This window comes from Pelodiscus sinensis, chromosome 23 (assembly GCF_052426305.1).
Source record: "Pelodiscus sinensis isolate ZL-2025 chromosome 23, ASM5242630v1, whole genome shotgun sequence".
NCBI lineage: Eukaryota > Metazoa > Chordata > Testudines > Trionychidae > Pelodiscus > Pelodiscus sinensis.
Window position 1 is genome coordinate 13,166,573 of NC_143074.1, and position 19,257 is coordinate 13,185,829.

Here is a 19,257-nt window from a genome sequence, read left to right on the forward strand (position 1 = left end):
TCCAGGTAGGGTGGAGGTCTGGCTGCCCTCAGGCTCCACCCCTTTTGGGAGCGCAGAGCCCCCCTTGCCCAAGGACCTGCGGAGACTATCGACTCCCCTGCCTGGAGCAGTTTCAGAGAAACCCAAACTCAGCATGGCCAACCCCAACTCCTTAAAGAAAGAATCAGGCATTAGCACACCAAAACCCACGATATTTACAAACGATTGGAAAAAAACAACCCCCAAACAAACAGGCTTTTATTTATTTGTCTCTTCCTCCTGCCACGACTCAGTTTTTACGATTCACTGTTCCAAGTTCCTCTCTGTAATCTTTATGCCAGGAAATGAACTGTTTGTTGTTTGAAGAAAGCCAAGATTCCTGGCGTCGTATGACCAGGATTCCAGGAAAGCTGATTTTACAACAGGCAAATGTCACAGGACTCTCGGTGACAGACACTCTACAAACTGGATTTTTTTGTGCTCCACCTGCCTTTCGCCCCCAAAAAGCAGATCCCAGCACTCTCTTCTCTCCCCTCCATAAAGCAACAATGGGTCTGATCACGGTCCCATTTTATCCAGCTTCTCCCCCCAGCACCCACTTTAAAAGAGGAGGCAGGCTGAAGAGAAGAGGAGTCAGCTAAATGGGTTGAGTTTGGCCATTTCAGGATGGTTCCAAACCTCCTTCCCTTTCTACAAAGGCAGATGGGATACAGACTTGAGCTCATCTCCACTGGCAAGGATCGAAAACTCCTAATCATAGAATTCAGACAAACCCAGAGCAGCCTCTTGCCACTCCCAACCCAAGCTCCCGCTGTAGCAAGGGCAATTACCCCCTCCCCAGACCTCTCTGGCCTTCCAGGCTGCCAACTCCAGCTCCGCAGGGAAAACAGTGGCATATGCAGCCAGGGGCTAGCTCCTGCTCCAATTTGCTCTTCCTGGCATATCATTAACTCCTTGTTTGTCATGGGAGGTGTGAGGGGAGGGACTAACATTATTTCCCAGAAGCGTAGCCGAGTTAGTCTGTACAGAAAAAAACAACAAATGGTCTGGTAGAACTTTATAGACTAACAAAACATGTAGATGGGATCGTGAGCTTTTGTGGGCACAACTGACCAGAGTTTTGAGTTTAGGATATGCAGACCCAAAATAAATAGGAGAGAAGGGGAGGGAGGAAGAAAAGGAGGGGGTGGGAGACAGGGAGCAGGGAGTATAGAAAATTCAGGAAGGTAGAGGGAATCAGTAAGTATCTGAAGACTGAGTAGTTAAAACAAAGCAGATAAGAATCAAAGTCAATTGATAGTATCCTTCCTGACATAGGAATCTACACAAAGAGCTGTTTGCACCTTCACTGACTATTAGGTAGATAATGTCCTAGCCATCCTTCATCATGATTGAGTCCATTAGCATGAAAACTGAATTTGCGGATGAACTCTAATTCCAATGCTTCTCTGTGTATCTGGCTAGTAGAATTGGTTTGTGACAAGACCTTGGACTTCCTTGGAATAGATTACTCTTTGCAGGATGGAGTCTGGAGATGGTCTGACATGCCCCAAGCCAATCCCCCCTTCTCCCTCCAAAAGCAAATGGACCCATCTGCTCTGGAGTTTACAGTCAAAGGGAAGTCTTGATCTCAGGGGCCCGGAGGAGCCCTTTCTTTGGATTGCTGATGTAACTTGGCTTTGGAAGGTGCAAAATCACCAGTTCCCTCTGTGGCTTTACTGCCACCCACTGAGAGATTTAACCCTTTGGGTTCTGCTTCCTAGCAGAGATTCACCGGACAGCAGCAGATGCCACACCCCCAACTTGTTTCCTTCCTGTTCAGGAAGTTAAAAGAGAAACGAAAAGGAGAGGATCTCTCTAACCAGGGTGTGACAGGGTGCTTGCCCTGCACTGGCCCTTTAAGGGCAAAACCCCAGCCCGAAGCAGGGGCTGGGAGCAAAGCCCTAGCTGAGGCAGTTCTAGAGATGAAGGCCCAGCTGGGAGCTATATAAGGGAGAAGGGTCTGCTGATGCAGAGGAGAGCAGTGCAGGCCTGGCTGTTAGGGAAGCAGGAGGCTCCCTGGAGCTAGAGCAGTGCTGGGGAGGGGAGGCAAGGCAGGGTTAGGGGAGCTCTGGTCACGCATGCTTGGCAAGCCCGAGTGATCAGGAATAGTCAACATGGATTCATGAAGGGCAAGTCATGCCTGACCAATGTGATTAGCTTCTGTGATGAGGTAACTGGCTCTGTGGATATGGGGAAGTCAGTGGATGTGATATACCTTGACTTTAGCAAAGCTTTTGATACGGTCTCTCACAATAGTCTTGCCAGCAAGTTAAGGGAATATGGATTGGATAAATGGACTAAGATGGATAGAAAGCTGGCTAGACTGTTGGGCCCAATGGCTAGTGATCAATGGCTTGATGACAGGTTGGCGGTCAGTTTCTAGCGGAGTGCCCCAAGGATCTGTTCTTGGATCAGTTTTGTTCAACATCTTTATTAATGACCTGAATGAGGGGATGGATTGCACCCTCAGCAAGTTCATAGATGACACTAAGCTAGGGGGAAAGGTGGATACGCTGGAGGGCAGGGATAGGGTCCAGAGTGACCTGGACAGAGTAGAGGATCGGGACAAAAGAAATCTGATGATGTTCACCAAGGACAAGTGTAGAGTCCTGTACTTGGGACAAAAGAATCCCAAGCATTGGTACAGGCTGGGGACTGAATGGCTAAGTAGCAGTTCTGCAGAAAAGGACCTGGGGATTACAGTGGATGAGAATCTGAATATGAGTCAACAGTGTGCCCTTGTAGCCAAGGAGGCTAATGGCATATTAGGGTGCATTAGGAGGAGCATTGCCAGCAGATCCAGAGAAGTGATTATTCCCCTTTATTCCACCTTGGTGAGGCCACATCTGGAGTACTGCGTCCAGTTCTGGGCACCCCACTATAGAAAGGATGTGGACGCATTGGAGAGAGTCCAGCGGAGGGTGACCAAAATGATTAGGGGGCTATAGCACATGACCTATGAGGAGAGGCTGAGGGATTTGGGCTTGTTTAGTCTGCAGAAGAGAAGAGTGAGGGGGGATTTGATAGCAGCCTTCAATTTCCTGAAGGGAGGTTCCAAAAAGGATGAAGAGAGGCTGTTCACAGTAGTGACGGATGGCAGAACAAGGAGCAATGGTCTCAATCTACAGGGGAGAGGTCTAGGTTGGATATTAGGAAAAACTATTTCACTAGGAGGGTGGTGAAGCACTGGAATGGGTTCCCTAGGGAAGTAGTGGAGTCTCCATCCTTATAGGTTTTTAAGTCTTGGCTTGACAAAGCCCTGGCTGGGTTGATTTAGTTGGGATTGGTCCTGCCTTGGGCAGGGGGCTGGACTTGATGACCTCCTGAGGTCTCTTCCAGCTCTATGATTCTATGAAGTGTCTCCCCTTCTCCCTCCCCATAGTGACAGAGCCAGACTGCTTACAGATGCCTTACCACTGCCTGGTTTAATTTGTGTTCTTAACGGGGCATCCACCCCATCTTCACCACTCCCACCCCCAAGAACCCAATGCCCAGGTCGCCAGCGAGGAGCCTGGAAGATGCCACAATGCCGTTGCTGGGATGCTAATTGCTGAGTGCTTAATACAAGAGCATCCGTCTGCGTAAAGCATTCCCTTCTGCCTCTGCAGCCTGCCCCTGGGAATGGGGTGCTGCACACACGCAGGGGGGTTTCAAGTGAGCCACGGGCTCTGTCCAGCTGGGAGACTCCTGCACAAAAGCCACAGCAGAGTAAGTCCATCTCCTGGGAAAGCAGCACAGTCACATCTTTCTAAGCCCCTCGGCAGCCCTGGCGGGTGAGTCTTGCGTGTTACCAGTTTGGTATGACCGCGAAGAGGATCTGCAGTGCCATGGAGAAGCAGGGCAGCTGGGCCACGCTGTATGCCACCGAGCGCGTGGGAGCTTTCAGCTGCAGCAGGTAGGCCACGGTGTGAACTATCCGCCCCAAGCAGAAGATCAGGAAGTGGGCTCGTGCCAGGAGGGGATTGGGCTCCAGCAGCGAGTAGATGGCCCCAAGGAAGAGGAAGGGGAAAATGTTCTCCATGTCATTACGATGGGCCCTGAAAATGCAAACAGGATAGTTCAGGCTTATGGGGCTGCTGTGGAGTCTATTCCTTCCCACCAATCACTGAACTGCCCAATTCTTCTTCCCCATCCCCTTTCCCTCCGCCCCATACACAGGCCCAGCCCCGGCGGTACAGGGAGGAGGTGATTCAAAAGGGCTTAGGGCTCTCAGCTGCCACTGTCAAAGAAGCTGCAGCAGCCGGAGCCCTGGGCCCTTTAAAATCTCTGCTGGAGCCCTGTGCGGCGTGCTCTGAGCAGTTTTGAGGACTGCTCAGGGGGGCGGGGTGCAGAGCGGCATGCTCCGGGCAGCACCGAGGGTTGGCTTCCTGCAGCCCCGCCTCCTTCCAGCCAATGCCTCACCTCATTCAAGAGCATGGAGCTGGCTCCCCAGCAAGTCTGCTCCCTCCTCTGCCCTCCCCCCCCCCCCCCCGAAGCCAGCCCATGTTGCCATCCCTGCCTTTCTGGGCTGCATGGACTCTCCCATCGTAACAGCTCCAGAAGAGGACAGATGAATTGCTGTTGGGTGGAATGCCACTGAGGAAACACATGTGCCAAGAAATGAAAAGTTACCAGGCTTTTCAAGGGCGCCTGGCAGCCAACTCCCGCTGGATTTCAGTGGGAGTGAGGCACCTAATTTTATCGCCCAGCATCTTTAAAGCAAGCCTTCTCAATAGCGAAAGCCAAAGCAGGAGGGGAACCACAGAAACGCTGCGCTAAGATATTAGAACCTATGGAAAGATGCACTGTCCCCACTAACCCTTCCCCACCCATCCGGGAAGAGTTTACAAAATGAGGACGAAACAAAGCTTCCTAAAAGCTGGGGAAACCAAAATCCTGGATGAAATCTGCTCACTACGTCAGCACACAGATGTGTGTGTAAATCTTTCCAAATTTCCCATGAGGTACCAAAAGAAAATGTGAAGACCATCCAAGCTTTCACTGATTTGTTGATGCAAGTTTTCCTGGTTCCACTCATCTACCCCCTCCTCTGGCGGGGAGAGAGTCTAATGAGAAGTGTTGGACGACACGAAGTATACGCAGTGCTACCAGCTATGCCGAATTATATATGAAATCACTAGTTAAGATGATGGCTAAGTTCATGATGACCTGGAGGGATCAATGCTACTCCCAGCTGAAGTCCCTGGGAGGCTTTCTATTGGACTTAATGAATTCTGGATGGGTTCTTAATTCCATTTTCTCTCTTAGAGCTCCCATCCTAGAAGGTGCTGAGCCCCCAACTCCTACTGAAGTGATAGGACCTGAGAGCACTCTATACCTGGGAGGACTGAGCCCCTCCCCTTCCAAAAAAAATCAAGATCAGTACAGGCCTCCCCCAAAAATGCCACTAGAAAGGACCCTGCTTAACACTCAAGACTGGGAGCTGCAGTGTGAAGACACCGAGCTCCCCACCCACATGCCTAGAATAATCACGCTTCAACTCTGCCCCAATTCATTCAGCAGAAGCCAGGCCCTGGGATGGATCAGCTTTCCCCACGGAGTCTTGTTTCCTGTATCCTTGTTCATTTGGGCTTCCTCTTCCCAGCCTGCCAAATCCCACGGCATTTTACAGGTAATTCTAACCGAATGCTGCTTTTGAGCTGGAACTGGTTGCGTAAGTCAGGGCAGCAGAACCCAGGAGTAGAGACGGTACAGGAAATAGGTGCAGCTTATTTCTCAAGCCCAGGCTTATACCACAAGCCACTTTAATGTTATATATTCACCTTTAAATTGTTTGGGGGTAAAGATAACAATGCCCTGAGTCACCTGCAAGAGACGCATAGCAGGGCTCCATGTCTGCTCGAGACTGGGCCCGGGGGGAAAAAACCCCTAATGTGAACACTCACCAGGAATGGAATGCTGGAAATTCAGATGTAGCTCTGAGTTATGAGGCTTAGGCCAGTCTCTACAAAATACATTTATAGGTGACCTCCAAGAGGGAAGGCTATTGGATTCTTTGTGATCTCTAGAAATCTGGAGAGTGAGTTTTATGCTTTGTCTTTAACAAAAGAGGGGTGTTCTTACTGCAGGATCACTAACATGCATTAGCTATGCCAGGATAAAACTGCAGAGTTTTACTGCAGATTGAAGTACTATTGTGGTCAACATAGACAGGGGCTATAGGACTGCTTTCACCTAGCTACTTTACAGTAAATCCTACTGCTGGCCTTGTTAGTGAGAGAACACGTGTCAGTTACCTGTAAGCCCCCTTCTCCCAAAAAACACCTGTGTGTCAGTAGGGCAGAGCCTGGAACAGGTTGACCAAAACACAATCCTTCTGCTCTCAGTCAAGTTTCACTGGCTTGGTACCTGTGATGTCATAAGCCTCCTGGGTCCCTAGTTGTCCATAGAGTCTTCCAGGAAGTGAGAGTAGACAAGACTCAAATTTCTAGTGTTAAAAGTAGTCAGAAATAAAGTTGTCCTTTTTCCTATCAAAGGATAAGAGTATAAACCCATTTTACCTGTCCCATTGCATGTCAGCTTTAAAAAAGACCTCCTTCTCCTTATTCCCCCAGAGATGACTGGTATCTCAATATATCTCAAGCCCTTACTTAGAATGCAGCTCTTTGGAACAAGGACTCTTTGTTCTGTGTTTGTACAGCACCTAGCACGGGGTGGGCAATAAACAGCAGTAATTCACCAGGGTTACTATATTTACCTGTGCCTCTACAGGGACTGGCGATTGCAGCTCCCATTGGCCACAAATTGCCACTCCTGGCCAATGGAAGTAGCGTAGACCAGGACACCTCCGCAGGCATAGCCAACAGAAGCTGCAATCACCCATACCTACAGAAGTGCAGGTAAATCTAGCTGTGAGGGCCCACCAGGCGCTAACACTGTTGGACCAAATCTGGCCTGCAGGACAGTATTTGCCCATCCCTGGCCTAGAGCAATGGTCCATGAATGGGACTCCTAAGTGCTACAACAATACAAATAAGCACAGCTGGTTGAATTTGGACAATTCCCTGATTTTAAATTTGGTTTAATCTCAAATCAGGACAAAAATGTGCAGTGTGCCACTTCAGTTTGTACGAGAGAGGGTATCGTGTCATGATGTAATGGGCTAGCGAGACATATCACACGGCACATCCCCGCCTGGTGACCCTCACAACACGACACTGCATCAGAGCCTGACATATTGTGTGCTGGCATTATGATGTCACCCTAGGATATGAAGTCACAATGTTCTGAGGCAAAAGGTCACAGCACCTCACAGTTTCTAATACAACAACAAAAGGCAAATCAAACATTGATAAACGATCCATAATAAAAACTCTGCACATACCCACAAACATTCATATGCTGTCAAATCAGCATTTTCTCTAACAGAAAACATCTGTTGGAAATGTTTTGGACCAGCTCTTGCAATAAGCCTTAAGCAATAAGGCTTTGAAATCCCTGTCTCCAGTTGAGGCTGACCTTTTCCATACCATGTCTAGCCTTAGCAGGAGTGCACCATACTCATCCACACCAGGATTCCCTCTGGCCATGTTATTAGCTAACTTGGCATGCCTGGACTGTCTCCGTGGCAAAGGTGGGGCAGGGGAGGGGGGGAAATGAAAGCATTTGTATTTTGAGCATTTACACTGAGGCAGAAAGGCTGGGAAGAAGGAGCTGGTTGACAGGCCTCGATGCCTTGCAGCTGCTTCCAATCACCATATCCCTGTTTCCGAGGGAGACGGAGCGTGCGCCAAATGTAGCCGTTCCAAAGCAGCCAGTCACCATTTCCTGTCTCCTCATCCTCACTCCAAACCCACAAATGAGGATTTTACGTAAACAAGGCAACCACAGCCCGTGGCGGACACTTCAATCAAGCCATTTCCTGTCCTGAGCGTCCAGGCGTGGAAAGGCAATCGCTGGGCTCTAGTTTGTTTTTAATCAGGATTTTTATCCGCTGACTGGAAGGCCCAAACCCACTCCCCGTTTGTCCTCACCTGGGTGACTCTGAGACCAAAGCTCTTGCTTCCTCAGTGCCTTTTTCTCAGTCACATTTCCCCGGAGACTGCCTCAGTTGCTAAACTCTGGGGGCTAAATTCTTGGTCTCACCAGTGTAAATCCAGAGCAACTCAGCTCTCTCCACATCGCATGCTGGGTGGTCCCATGAGAAATAGGAGGCGGAGGTAAGTCCTGATATTTTAAGGGAAGGTACTCTACCCTCAGCAGCGGGGCTCCACCCCAGTGGCTTGCCTCCTCCCCCAGTGTATTCTATATGAAATGGTATCCTCCATGTGGCATGACCTTACGTGTTCAGTGCATGTGAGATTCAAAGTGTGGGTCCCGCCCCCTTGCTCCACATGGATGTTACAATTATTTGGTCATGGTCCTCCCTCTCTTAGTCGCCAATCTGAGAGATTCAGTGAGAGATTTGCCTGAGCTGATAAATTGGTTTCTTATCCTTCCTGTGGGCAGACACTAGGGGGCAGTAGTCTGTTCTCTGGTATGAAGCCATTCCGTTATAGCTATGGTGACCATATTTTCTGAACCAAAATTAGGGACACATTAGCCACACCCCATGACCCCTGTTAACCATGTCCCTGACCCCCATTAGCCATGCCCCTGAAGGTATCACTCTCGGGGTTCAAGATGGACACATGACCAGAAGTAAAAGGTGTCATGTGACCCCCCTCTAAGAACTTTTCCCACCATCCTCCTACCAATAGGGATGAGTTTGGCCCCCACCAAACCCCCCTCATGCAACTATCCTGCAATTGCATTAAACTGAGTGTATCACATTAACTCGGGGGCGGGGGGGGGGGGGGGGGGAAGGGCGCGGAGAGGCTGGGGGAAGTGTTCCTTCTAAGAGTTTCCTCCCATGAGCAGAATGAATTTTGTGTTGTGCACCAGTACTGAGTTCATGTGGCTTGTTTGGATGTGCCACTGTGACACTCAAGTTATTAATAAATATCTTATGAACCTTTTCCCTCTGCTGCCATGTCTCCTCCCCTTGCTTCATCAGCTCCCCTGGTACCTGCTGTCCTGACTCCTGCCCTTCTTACTCCCCTCAGCCCACCTGGGACCTGCCCCCTGCACCAGCCCTTCCCCTCTGTGCGCACTCTGATCACATGAGCTACCCCTCCTCATCCCCTCTCCTAACACCTCCTTTGCCTCTCTCCTCTGGTTCTGGCCCCTCCCCTGCAGGTGTCTGCCCTTCTGCTTCACCCCCAGAATCCCCTGGCACCTGCACCTTCCCTTACCCCTGCATTCTCCTGGTGCCTCCCCCTTCCCTCACTGCCCCTGCCCCTCTTGCCCTCTTTTTCCCTGATGCCCACCCCCTCACCACTCTCTGCCCCAGTTCACCTCATGCCCCTTTGTGCTCTTCATCCCCGCCTTCCTCATGCCCACCCCTCCTTTCAACCCCTCTTCTCACAGCACCACCCTTCTTGCCCCCAATGCCCTCTCCTCTCCCAGCATCACCCTGTGCCCTCCCCCCTCCGACTGACACCTCCCCTCCTGCCCTTTTCCTCATTGTCTCCACTTGGTCCCCTGACATTTGACTCTCCTTCACCCTGTCCCTTGGTGCCTTCCCCTTTCTTCTCCTGCCCTGCCCCCTCCCCTCAGCACAAGCCCCTTCCCCCCAGTTTTCCCCCTTCCTCTCCCCCATCTTCTGCCTTCCAGTTTGTGGGGCTGGAGTCTGTGGTTGGGCCCCAGAAGTCCCCACAGCCCTGGTCCCAGCTGCTTCCAAGACAGGACCATTTGCTGGGCCTGAAGCTGAGACGCCCGCAGTGCTAATTTTACTGAAGTTCCCACACCAGCTTTGGCTCCCATTAGCAGGAGCCTGGAGGGAGGGGGGGAGGGGTGGGAGATAGGGTGTGTAAGCGGGTCCATGCACTGCTGCTCCCCCAGCGGGGTGGGAAGGAGCGGGGGGGAGAAAGGGCCGTGCAGAGAGTGCACTGGCAGAGCCTGAACATACCCTGCTCTACAGCGCTCCAGCCGGGCTCTTCCGGGACTCTCAGGAGCGGCTTGCCGGATTTATCCCCCTCCCCTTCCAGCAGCGGTGGTGGCCACCTTGGGATGGAGGAGGCAGCATGGCTGGGCTGGCAGTCCCACAATGGGAGGGAAGGGCTATGTGGGGATGTGGGGGCGCGAGACGGCGGTGCATGCTTCAGGGGAGATTGGCATTCTGGATACTGCGTGCCACTGGCAGCATCCCTGGGTGCCCTGCAAATCACCAACGGAGGCGCTTACGTGCTGGGTGGGGGCGGGGTGTTGCTGCTACGCTGAGCTAGTGCTGGCTGTCTGCGAGGGTGTCCCGGAGAGGGGGGAAATGGTGGTGCCGTTTGTAGCCGGAGCCCAACGGCTTTTCCGGGATATTTGCTGCCTTTATCAGGACACTGGGACAGAACCCTTAAATCCGTGACTGACCCAGAAAAAAGGGGTGTATGGTCACCATAATTATAGCGCATGTCCCTGCTTCCGTAAGCCACCCATCCCCAGAGCACACACCACCTGCTTTAGACTTTACTTCAGAAATCCTTTGCTTACATTCCAGATCCAGCTTTATATTCCGCAGTAAACTACTGTAAATCTCCCCACACCCAACTCATTTCGCCACCATTTCTGTGTCATGCAACCAGCTTCTCCTCTGACACATTGGAAGTCCCGGAGAACACAAGGCTAATGGGGCCCACACTGCTTCCACCACTGCCCAGCCCTTAGCTCAACAAAAATAAACTCCCGGGTGCTAGCTAAGCCAGCACATCAAGTCCTCCCAGAGAGATGTCAACCAGAGAGATGGGAAGAAACAAAGGCAGCTTTTAGGCCAACTCTCATGCTAGAGGCTCCTTAAAAGGCTGAGGGATTCTTTTTCCAGCCCTTTCGTATCTCCCGTCGCACAACTTCTAACCATCACCGTCTCGTACTCCTGAGCGGCGCGGCTAGGCCAAGGCCAAGTAAGGCTTGTCCTTCACTTGGAAAGGCGTTCTCTAGCATTGTAGCTTGGGCTAGCTAAGACAAAGCAGCTGTCTCTGTAACTCACAGTAGACTCTAAACCACCCTTGGGATTAACTTTGACCAGCCAACAAGGGTTAAAGTTACTCCTGCCTTGGCTTCACTAGGGCTACGTATTCACTGCCAAAAAGGGGAATTAGTTATCTCTCTGCAAATTCCAGTGGAGGCAACCTGGAGGCAGGAAGAAGAAGGGCCTCAGGCAGACGGGGCAGGAGTAGGGGCCCCCCCGTTCAGTGCTACCCAGACCATGCCATGGAGGGCTCCCACAGCGGTTTAAAAAGTTTCCAGTAGCAGCAAGGTAGCCTGGAGCCTGGTACCTTTGAGATCACCAGGCCCTGGGGCAACACCCCCTTTACCCCGTCATCGCATCAGCACCAGATTGGCCCACTTGGCTGGGCCCTGACTTCGGGTGGGTGGGCAAGAATGGGGGAAGGATCATGACAGGAGGGATGAGGGGGTTAAGCCCCCGTCCCACTCATGGACATAGACCTGGAGTGGAGCAGGGTAAGCCATGTAACCCTGGCCCTGCTCCCCAGTGCTCTGGCTGGGATGGAGCAGGGGAAGCCCTGGTGTCCTCCTCCCCCGCTGTCCTGCCAGCGCAGGGTAAGACCCAGCACTGCTCCCCAGACAGAGCAGAGCAGGATAAGCCTCGGTGCTCCGTCCCTGCTCCCCAGCTGGAGTGCCAGGCAGGTTGGTGAGGGGTAGGCCTTGATAAAAAGGAGATGGGCCATGGCCCACGCAGGCCCACCAGTGGTTACACCCCTGCATCAATGGCCCTGCCCACACACATATATGCTCAGGGCCAACACTGCAAAATTAAGTTAACTTACATTGATATGCTGCCATTGCAGCAGTTAAGTCGCTTTGGCACGTCCACACCACGCCCCTTGTATCGGCAGTGCGCGTCCTCACCAGGAGCCCTGGCACCGATTCACCTGAGAGCATGGGACCATGTGGGACAGCTTCTGAAAGGCAGCCACGATTGATGGAAGCAGCGTGGTGTCTGAACTAACACTGCATCCACCTAACTCCATTGACTTCGGTGCTATGCCTCTGGCCGAGGTGGAGTTAGTCAGTCAGGGTCATGGGGGAGTTATATCTGTGGGCGTGACATAGTCCGGCAGAGGCTTACAGAGGGAGGTTGCAGTAAGCTGTTTCGTGTCAACCTAATTCTGCAGATCCTGAGGCTATGGGTTCACTGTTGTACAACACCAAGTTCCTTAACGCAGCTTCAAAACTCCTTGGCTATGTCTAGATTGCATCCCTTTTTTGTAAAAGGGATTCAAATTAGGCGTATTGCAATTGCTAATGAAGTGGGGATTTATATCTCCCCCGCTTCATTAGCATAAAAATGGCTGCCGCTTTTTTCCGGCACGGAGCTTTGCCGGAAAAAAGCGCCAGTCTAGACGCGGATCTTTCGGAAAATAAAGCCTTTTCCGAAAGATCCCTTATCCCTTATTTTAAGAGAGATAAGGGATCTTTCGGAAAAGGCTTTATTTTCCAAAAGATCCGCATCTAGACTGGCGCTTTTTTCCGGCAAAGCTCCATGCCGAAAAAAAGTGGCAGCCATTTTTATGCTAATGAAGCGGGGGAGATTTAAATCCCCGCTTCATTAGCAATTGCGATACGTCTAATTTGCATCCCTTTTACGAAAAAGGGATGCAATCTAGATGTAGCCTTTGTGAAGTGAAGTGTCTGTGGGTTAATACACTGCTTGCCACCTTTTGGAGTGTGGGTTAAAATCTAGCAGCCGCGCAAGTGAGCTCAGCTTAAAGGGGGAATCGCAACCTCACTTGGACCCATGAAAGCAAAGTTTCTTAAACTTTTTAAGACCGAGGAACGCCAAACAATAATTTTTTTTTTATGAGGAACACCAAGGATTTTTTTGCTGAGAAAAAAAAAAAGAGGCCGGAGAAAAGTTATTGGGGAAAAAAAAAGGTTGCCTGCCCCTTTAACGGCAGCCATTTTGAACTCTGTTGTTCTCCGCAGCACACCTCCGACAGTCTCGCGGCACACCAGTGTGCCATGGAACACAGTTTAAGAAGCACTGGATTGGAGGCAAAACCAATATGCAATGTGACATCACTGACTGTCTCTTCTTAGACCGAGGACTGAAACAGTGGCCATGGTGCATGGGCAGCTTTGTAGGGGAGCCTGGAGCTGCGACAGCAGCAAGCATTTCTGTTCATGGACTGTCGTGTTGTCAGCGCTGTGCAGGGATTAGTGAAGATTTGGTCTGGTGGAGCTGGAGAGACCTTAGCGCATTAATTCAAGACATGCCTACAGCTGTCTGGGACACTGAAAAACTGGACTCAAAGGAGCCAGTTATAATAGGACCACTGGATGGATAGTGTTAGGACCCCAGGCATGAATCCTTCCATGTTTCACCAGCCGGTTTCCCCGTTTAATATTTAACTAGCCCCAGCACGAGGAGCTGATGGGATCCTGCTTCAGGCGCCTGTTGATCGTAACTGCCGAATTAATGAGCCCTTCGCTTTGCCTTTCCCCTGACACCTTGCAGCTGCCGAGGATCATTTCTCCACCCCAGAGAACACAGTACACAGAATTCACAGTACAGCACTTGCCTGCGGCATCGCTCCACATCCGGGTCCTCTCGGTAGTACTGCAGCCCTCCATTCCTCAGGGCGTCCTCTGGATTGGCAAAAGCCTGGAAGACAGAATTGCCATCAATGTTGCCTCTAATTGGTGTGCAGAATAAATTTTGTTCTGTGCACCGAGCCATGGGTGGACATGCACCACCAGTAGAAACACATGCCGCCCCGCTAACCAGTTTTGGAATCTCTCCTGGGTGGCCACCCAAGTGCTCAGGTGACAGGGATCACTGACTGCCATCCAAGAAGCAGGGGGAGATGCTTCTGACCGAGGCTCACAGGAGCATAAGGCGCAGAGCCCTGTGCAGAGCCAACATTTGTATCTGCACCCGAGCCATAAAACGATCTGCGGCTCTGTGGATTTGCAGGGCTCTTGAGTTAAACAAGTTTGCTGCACAAGGTTAAGGCTGCTCAGCTGAAATGCAGCCAGGAAATGGGGAGTTAATGTTCCCACAGCTCCTCTGGGCTGCACAAAGTGTAGGGTGTGATCCATTCCTGTTCCTTATTAACTGTGCAGCAGCTACGCAGTCTTGGGGCCCAGTCCTGCCAGCACTCCAGCGCGTGATTAATTCAGTCACATGCTCAGGCACTGGAGCGGGCAGCTTGCTCAAGCAGGATCAGGCTCTTGGGCTGAGATTGTCAAAGCTGCTTAGGGATTTGGACACCCAGGCCCAGCTCCTCACTGGTATTTAGAGGCCTCATCCGCTCCTTTAGGCACCACTGATGCTTTCATAGCGGCCCTCAGCTGCCACACAGCCCTGCGGGTACCCAGATCCCCTAGGGGCTTGCGTTTCCACCAGTCAGCTGCCTAAGCGCTGACGCCGACCCATAGCTAGCAAGCTGCTCAGAGCCCTGGATCTTGCTTAAGCCACAAAGGGGCCAAAGCATGAGAATACCTGTCTTGCCAATGACCCGTAGGCATGCTTTAGGAGGGCACACCATGTCCCAGTCAGAGCCCAGTGCAGGAGGGCTGGCTACAGGCTGCCAATAAGTGTGTGGAAGGGAGCAGGCAGCACAGCCCCCCACAAAGAGACAAGTGGGGGCACACAGAGCCGCATTATGACTTTCGTGGGCCCTAGGCACTTTTGCCTTCATGGGCCCCTCCCACCATAATCATATCAATATTAAAAATTATTTTTGATATAACTTCAACATTTTTTTTCTGTTTTAGGCAAAATTTAATAGATTTTCATGGGCCCTAAAAGTTTCATTTTTTTCTGATGTGAGAAAAAAATTTAAACATTTTCTTCGACCCTAAAAGTTCATTTTTTTCTTCTGATTTTAAAAGAAATTAAAACATTTTCATTGGGCCCCTAAAAGTATTATGGGTCCTAGGCACTTTGCCTACTGCGCCTAATGGATAAGTTGACCCTAGGGGTACAGGGAAACCTAGGAAGAGCATGAGAGAAACACACACAAGTCGGGCTTCTAGGGCTTCTAGGGTTCTCAAAGTATGGTCCACTAGTGGTCCCCGACCATCCTGCAGGTGGGCTGTGGGCTCACGGCTCAGCTCTCCCTGCAGCAGGGAGCCCGTGCAAGCCATCCAGCCCCATAGGTCCCTCCCCCACCACAGCAGGGTTGGCTTCCCACTGCAGGAGGGAGCCTCGAGCCTCATAGGCCGGATCCAGCTCGCAGGGGAAGGAAACGGCTCCACTCCTGCTCCCCACACCCCGCAGCTGGTGCAGGAAACCGCTCGATTGGAGGCTTCCCCTGCTGCTCTCATTGGCGGACTCCTGGCCAAACCCCCACTCCCAGCCAACTCCTGCACCCAACCTCCCACCCGGACCCCACAACCTCACCCTAACCTGCCCCCATTTTGTCATCATGGCTGGTGCTCTGCAGAAAGGTTCATGTTGAGCAGGCCAAAAAATTTGAGAACCCCCGTTCTAGGGCACGGGTTACGTGAGTGGCTGCCTTGGCTTCAGAGCCTAGCTCCAGGAGATGAAGGCACCTCACTCTGACCTCTCAGCCAGGGGTATCAGGTCAGCTCTGAAGATAACTAAGACCCCTCCTTGGCATTTCACTCCTGTCTGGCTTAGATGAGTTGCTGGCTTCCATGAATCCCTTTCTTGGGCACCTAATGCTCCCCATGTGGGTACTGGAGACTAAATCTTCAAAAGTTAGCAAGACTTGGACCATCCCAGCCCTAGTGTTCATTGCACACAGCAGCGGTGACAGCTATTCCTAGGGGGTTCCCATTCTCACCCCCCTTCCCTTTTCTAGTCGCTTACAAAAGAGCCTGACGCTGTTGGGGGCTGAAGTTTTCCAGGAGGTGAATGAAGGGTTTCATATCGGTACTGCACTGCAGAGGGCAATGGCATGTCACATTGCAATTAAAACTATTTTGCAAGCTTAACTCAGAGTATGTCTACACTACAGAGGTTTTTTTTTTTCGGGAAAATGGTCATTTTTCAAAAAAAACCTTCAATTACGTCCACACTGCAATTGCGTTCTTCCAAAAGAAAATTGAAAGAACAGAGGGTATTTTCCAACATTGGGAATCCTCATTCTATGAGGAAGAAGCCTTTTTCCAAAATAGCTCTTTCGGAAAAAGGCGTGTGTGGACGAGGAAGAGGGAGTTCTTTCAAAAGAAGAGGAAAGAGGGAAAAGCACAGGTGCCCTGGTGGCTATTCCGTCCATAGTAATCACAGCTGAAATGCGAGAGAGCATCCATTCAGTGTGGACGCTCTCTTTCGAAAAAGCAAATCGCTTTTTCGATGCACTTTGACAATGTGAACGCGCTCTTTCAGAAGAAGTTTTTCCAGAAGGAATCTTCTGGAAAAGCTTCTTCCGAAAGAAGCCTGCAGTCTAGACTTAGCCTCAATGTCACCGCCATGTGATTCCCCTGTGTAATATAGAAGATGCTTTGCCCAGCACTGAAATGCAGCCACCCCGGGATGGTATTAGAGTTGCCAACCTTCCTGGAGTCTCCCAGAATTGGAATCAATCTCCGAGGACTACCGAAAGCAATCCTGGAGATTTTAATAGACTCTTTTAAGAAAATGACATGACTTCATCTCTGGGGGTAGCTTCAGCCCCAGTTGGTAGAGTTAGTTCCCAGCCAGGGGACCATGGGGCTGGTGCCCGGGGAGGGAGAAGCTCACAGAGCCCCATGACCCCTCTGCCTATGTCCGAGACATGCTGCTGGCCACTTCTGGGGTGCTGCACAGTCCATGGTACCAGGACAGGTAGCAAGCTTATCTTAGCGCCCCCATTGGCTGCCTGGTCACCCCACAGCATGGCGACCCAGTGCCTGACATTGTTTGAAAACCATTGTTCTAGAGCAGCGGTTCCCAACCTTTTCCAGATGGGGACCCATTTTGACAATTCAAGAAGACTTGGTGACCCAGGGCAATTCAAAAAAATGTGTGAATGGCTCCTTAAGAGCCACCTGGGAGACACCTGGAGAGCCTTTTGAAAAGTAATGGTGACCCATATTTGGGTCCTGAGCCATAGGTTGGGAAACCCTGTTCTAGAGCATAATGCAGGGATGGTGAATGGTTTGGGGCTGACCACACAAGCCCGAACACATCAGAGCTACAGCAAGATAGCCACCGTCGTTTTCACAGTAAGACACAGAATAAAAACAGAGCTCTTATTTAACAAATGCATGCAACCACGTCCCCACAGTTTGACCAGTTTCCACGCCAGTAAGAATTTTACTGTGTTTGAACTGCTTTACAGCCAAGGTTGGAGAGCATCCAGTTGAGATTTTTCTTTATTTTTTTTTAATTAAGGAAAAGGGACAGAATGTCCAAGCAAGAGGAGAAAAAACATGAGCGAATATTTGATTGATTTCTGTTGACATGTGAGCCCTGTGTTTTCTCCTTGCACTAGGAGAATATTTCTGTTCTACTCCCCAATCCAAAAAACAACTTTTCTTCAGACTTGTATAACCCCTAAGAAGTTGGAGCTTCCTGTAACAAACACAGGTAGGAATTTCAGCCTTTAAAAAGTCACAAACAGACTCAAAGTTCATGGGGTGGGTTGTTGGTTTGGTTTTTTTGCTATTCGTTTAAAAACAACTTTAAAAAAATTAGTTTCTTTCAGACAAACTGTCAAATTGAAAGTGAACAAAAAAGGCTGTTTCCAAAAGGAACTCACCTGCAATGGCATTTTGCATTTGCAAATTACTGTTTATCTTTTTGAATCCTGCTCTAAACATGTTGCAGATGGGAGGGAAATACACACACGCCACGCCGTGCTGATCTACTGCAGCTATAAAATAAAATGTTTTGTTTCCAACTTGCTTCAAAGCCAGTCAAACCAGTCAGTTGCTATTTTAAAGGCTCAAACTAAAAACTCAGCAGCTGCAGAAACACTAACAGAAACCCCAAAGCAGCACAGGCAGTTCTGGAGTGCCGAAAAGCTGTAATGTCTTACCTTCTTTCTGAGCCTCACTTGTCCTGTGATGATGGCAAGAACATACATTTTTATAATCAAGAGCGTGCTGTAGAAAGTAAATGATGCAAACACTTCGTTTTCCATCGTTTTCTGAAAAGGTGGGAGAGAATTTGTGTTTCCTTAAGCAGGCTGCAGCCACTCACAATTGCAGTTCAGCTGAGAGACTGAGGCTATGAAGGAGGGGGATGGATCAGTTGTGCTCAAGTCTAAACATAAACTCTTACACCCGCCTCTGTACTGATACACCCAGCTATTCAGCTCAAAACTGCTCAGCCGTATTTTAATTCCTTGGGTCTATCAATGCAAAAATAAATAAATGAATATATAAAAATCCACAGTTAGCCAAGAAAGCTCCCCCGTCCCCCAACACGCACACTTTAAATACTAGAATGGACCTGTTCCACCTTATTTTCATAAACTATTGATGACTCTATGGATAGTTAATCATTGCAAGTCCTGGCTCCACATGAGGCATTTTTGACGCTAGAGCTATGTCAGGGATGTTTGATTCCCCACTGACAGGCCAATGTAGTCACAGCTATCCTAGTCCAGACGTACTTTCGCTGGTAGAGCTTTGTTACAGTTCTGGAGCGGACCAAAACTCCGGGGTATGTGCCAGGGAGTCCCATCAGGTCTCCAGTTATCACCTCTATGGGAGGGAACCTGCAGTCTGCCCACAATTCTGGGATTAATTCAGTGGAGAGATCGCAGCCCTGCACCTGTGGCTGGCTCACTCTCAAAGGTCAATGGCAGGGCCAGCCACCAGCCAGCCTTCCCAGGGCAGTTTATTTCAGCACAAAAGCACTGCTGAGATAGCAGGACCCCAACCTACCCAGATGCCAGCTTCCCTAGTGTCGCCCTTCTACGGGGGCCCTGCAGGACCGGTCCTGCCACGCTGCCAGCTGCCCTCTTGCTTACAGTTCCAGGTCCGTGTTTGGGTCAAAGCGAGGCTCACTCCATGAATTTATCTAGTTCTCTTTTAAACCCTGTTATAGTCCTAGCCTTCTCAGCCTCCTCAGGCGAGGAGTTCCACAGGCTGACTGTGCACTGTGTGAAGAAGAACTTCCTTTTATTTGTTTTAAACCTGCCGTCCATTAATTTCATTTGGTGGCCCCTAGTTCTTATATTATGGGAACAAGTCAATAACTTTTCCTTATTCACTTTCTCCACACCACTCATGATTTTATAGACCTCTATCATATCCCCCCCCCCCCCCCCTTAGTCTCCTCTTTTC

The 19,257-nt window shown here is 50.3% G+C and overlaps 1 protein-coding gene across 1 annotated transcript; it reads right to left on the bottom strand.

Annotated features, from left to right (window-relative positions):
- Positions 1-220: 220 nt before the first annotated feature.
- On the bottom strand, positions 221-18,364 carry PTGES (prostaglandin E synthase). Its single transcript, XM_075905259.2, has 3 exons — positions 18,003-18,364; positions 13,593-13,675; positions 221-4,058 (listed from the first exon to the last, which is right to left on the bottom strand). Exons 1-3 carry the CDS (start codon positions 18,105-18,107, stop codon positions 3,809-3,811), a joined length of 438 nt encoding a protein of 145 aa, XP_075761374.1. The 5' UTR covers positions 18,108-18,364; the 3' UTR covers positions 221-3,808.
- Between the last annotated feature and the right edge of the window lie 893 nt (positions 18,365-19,257).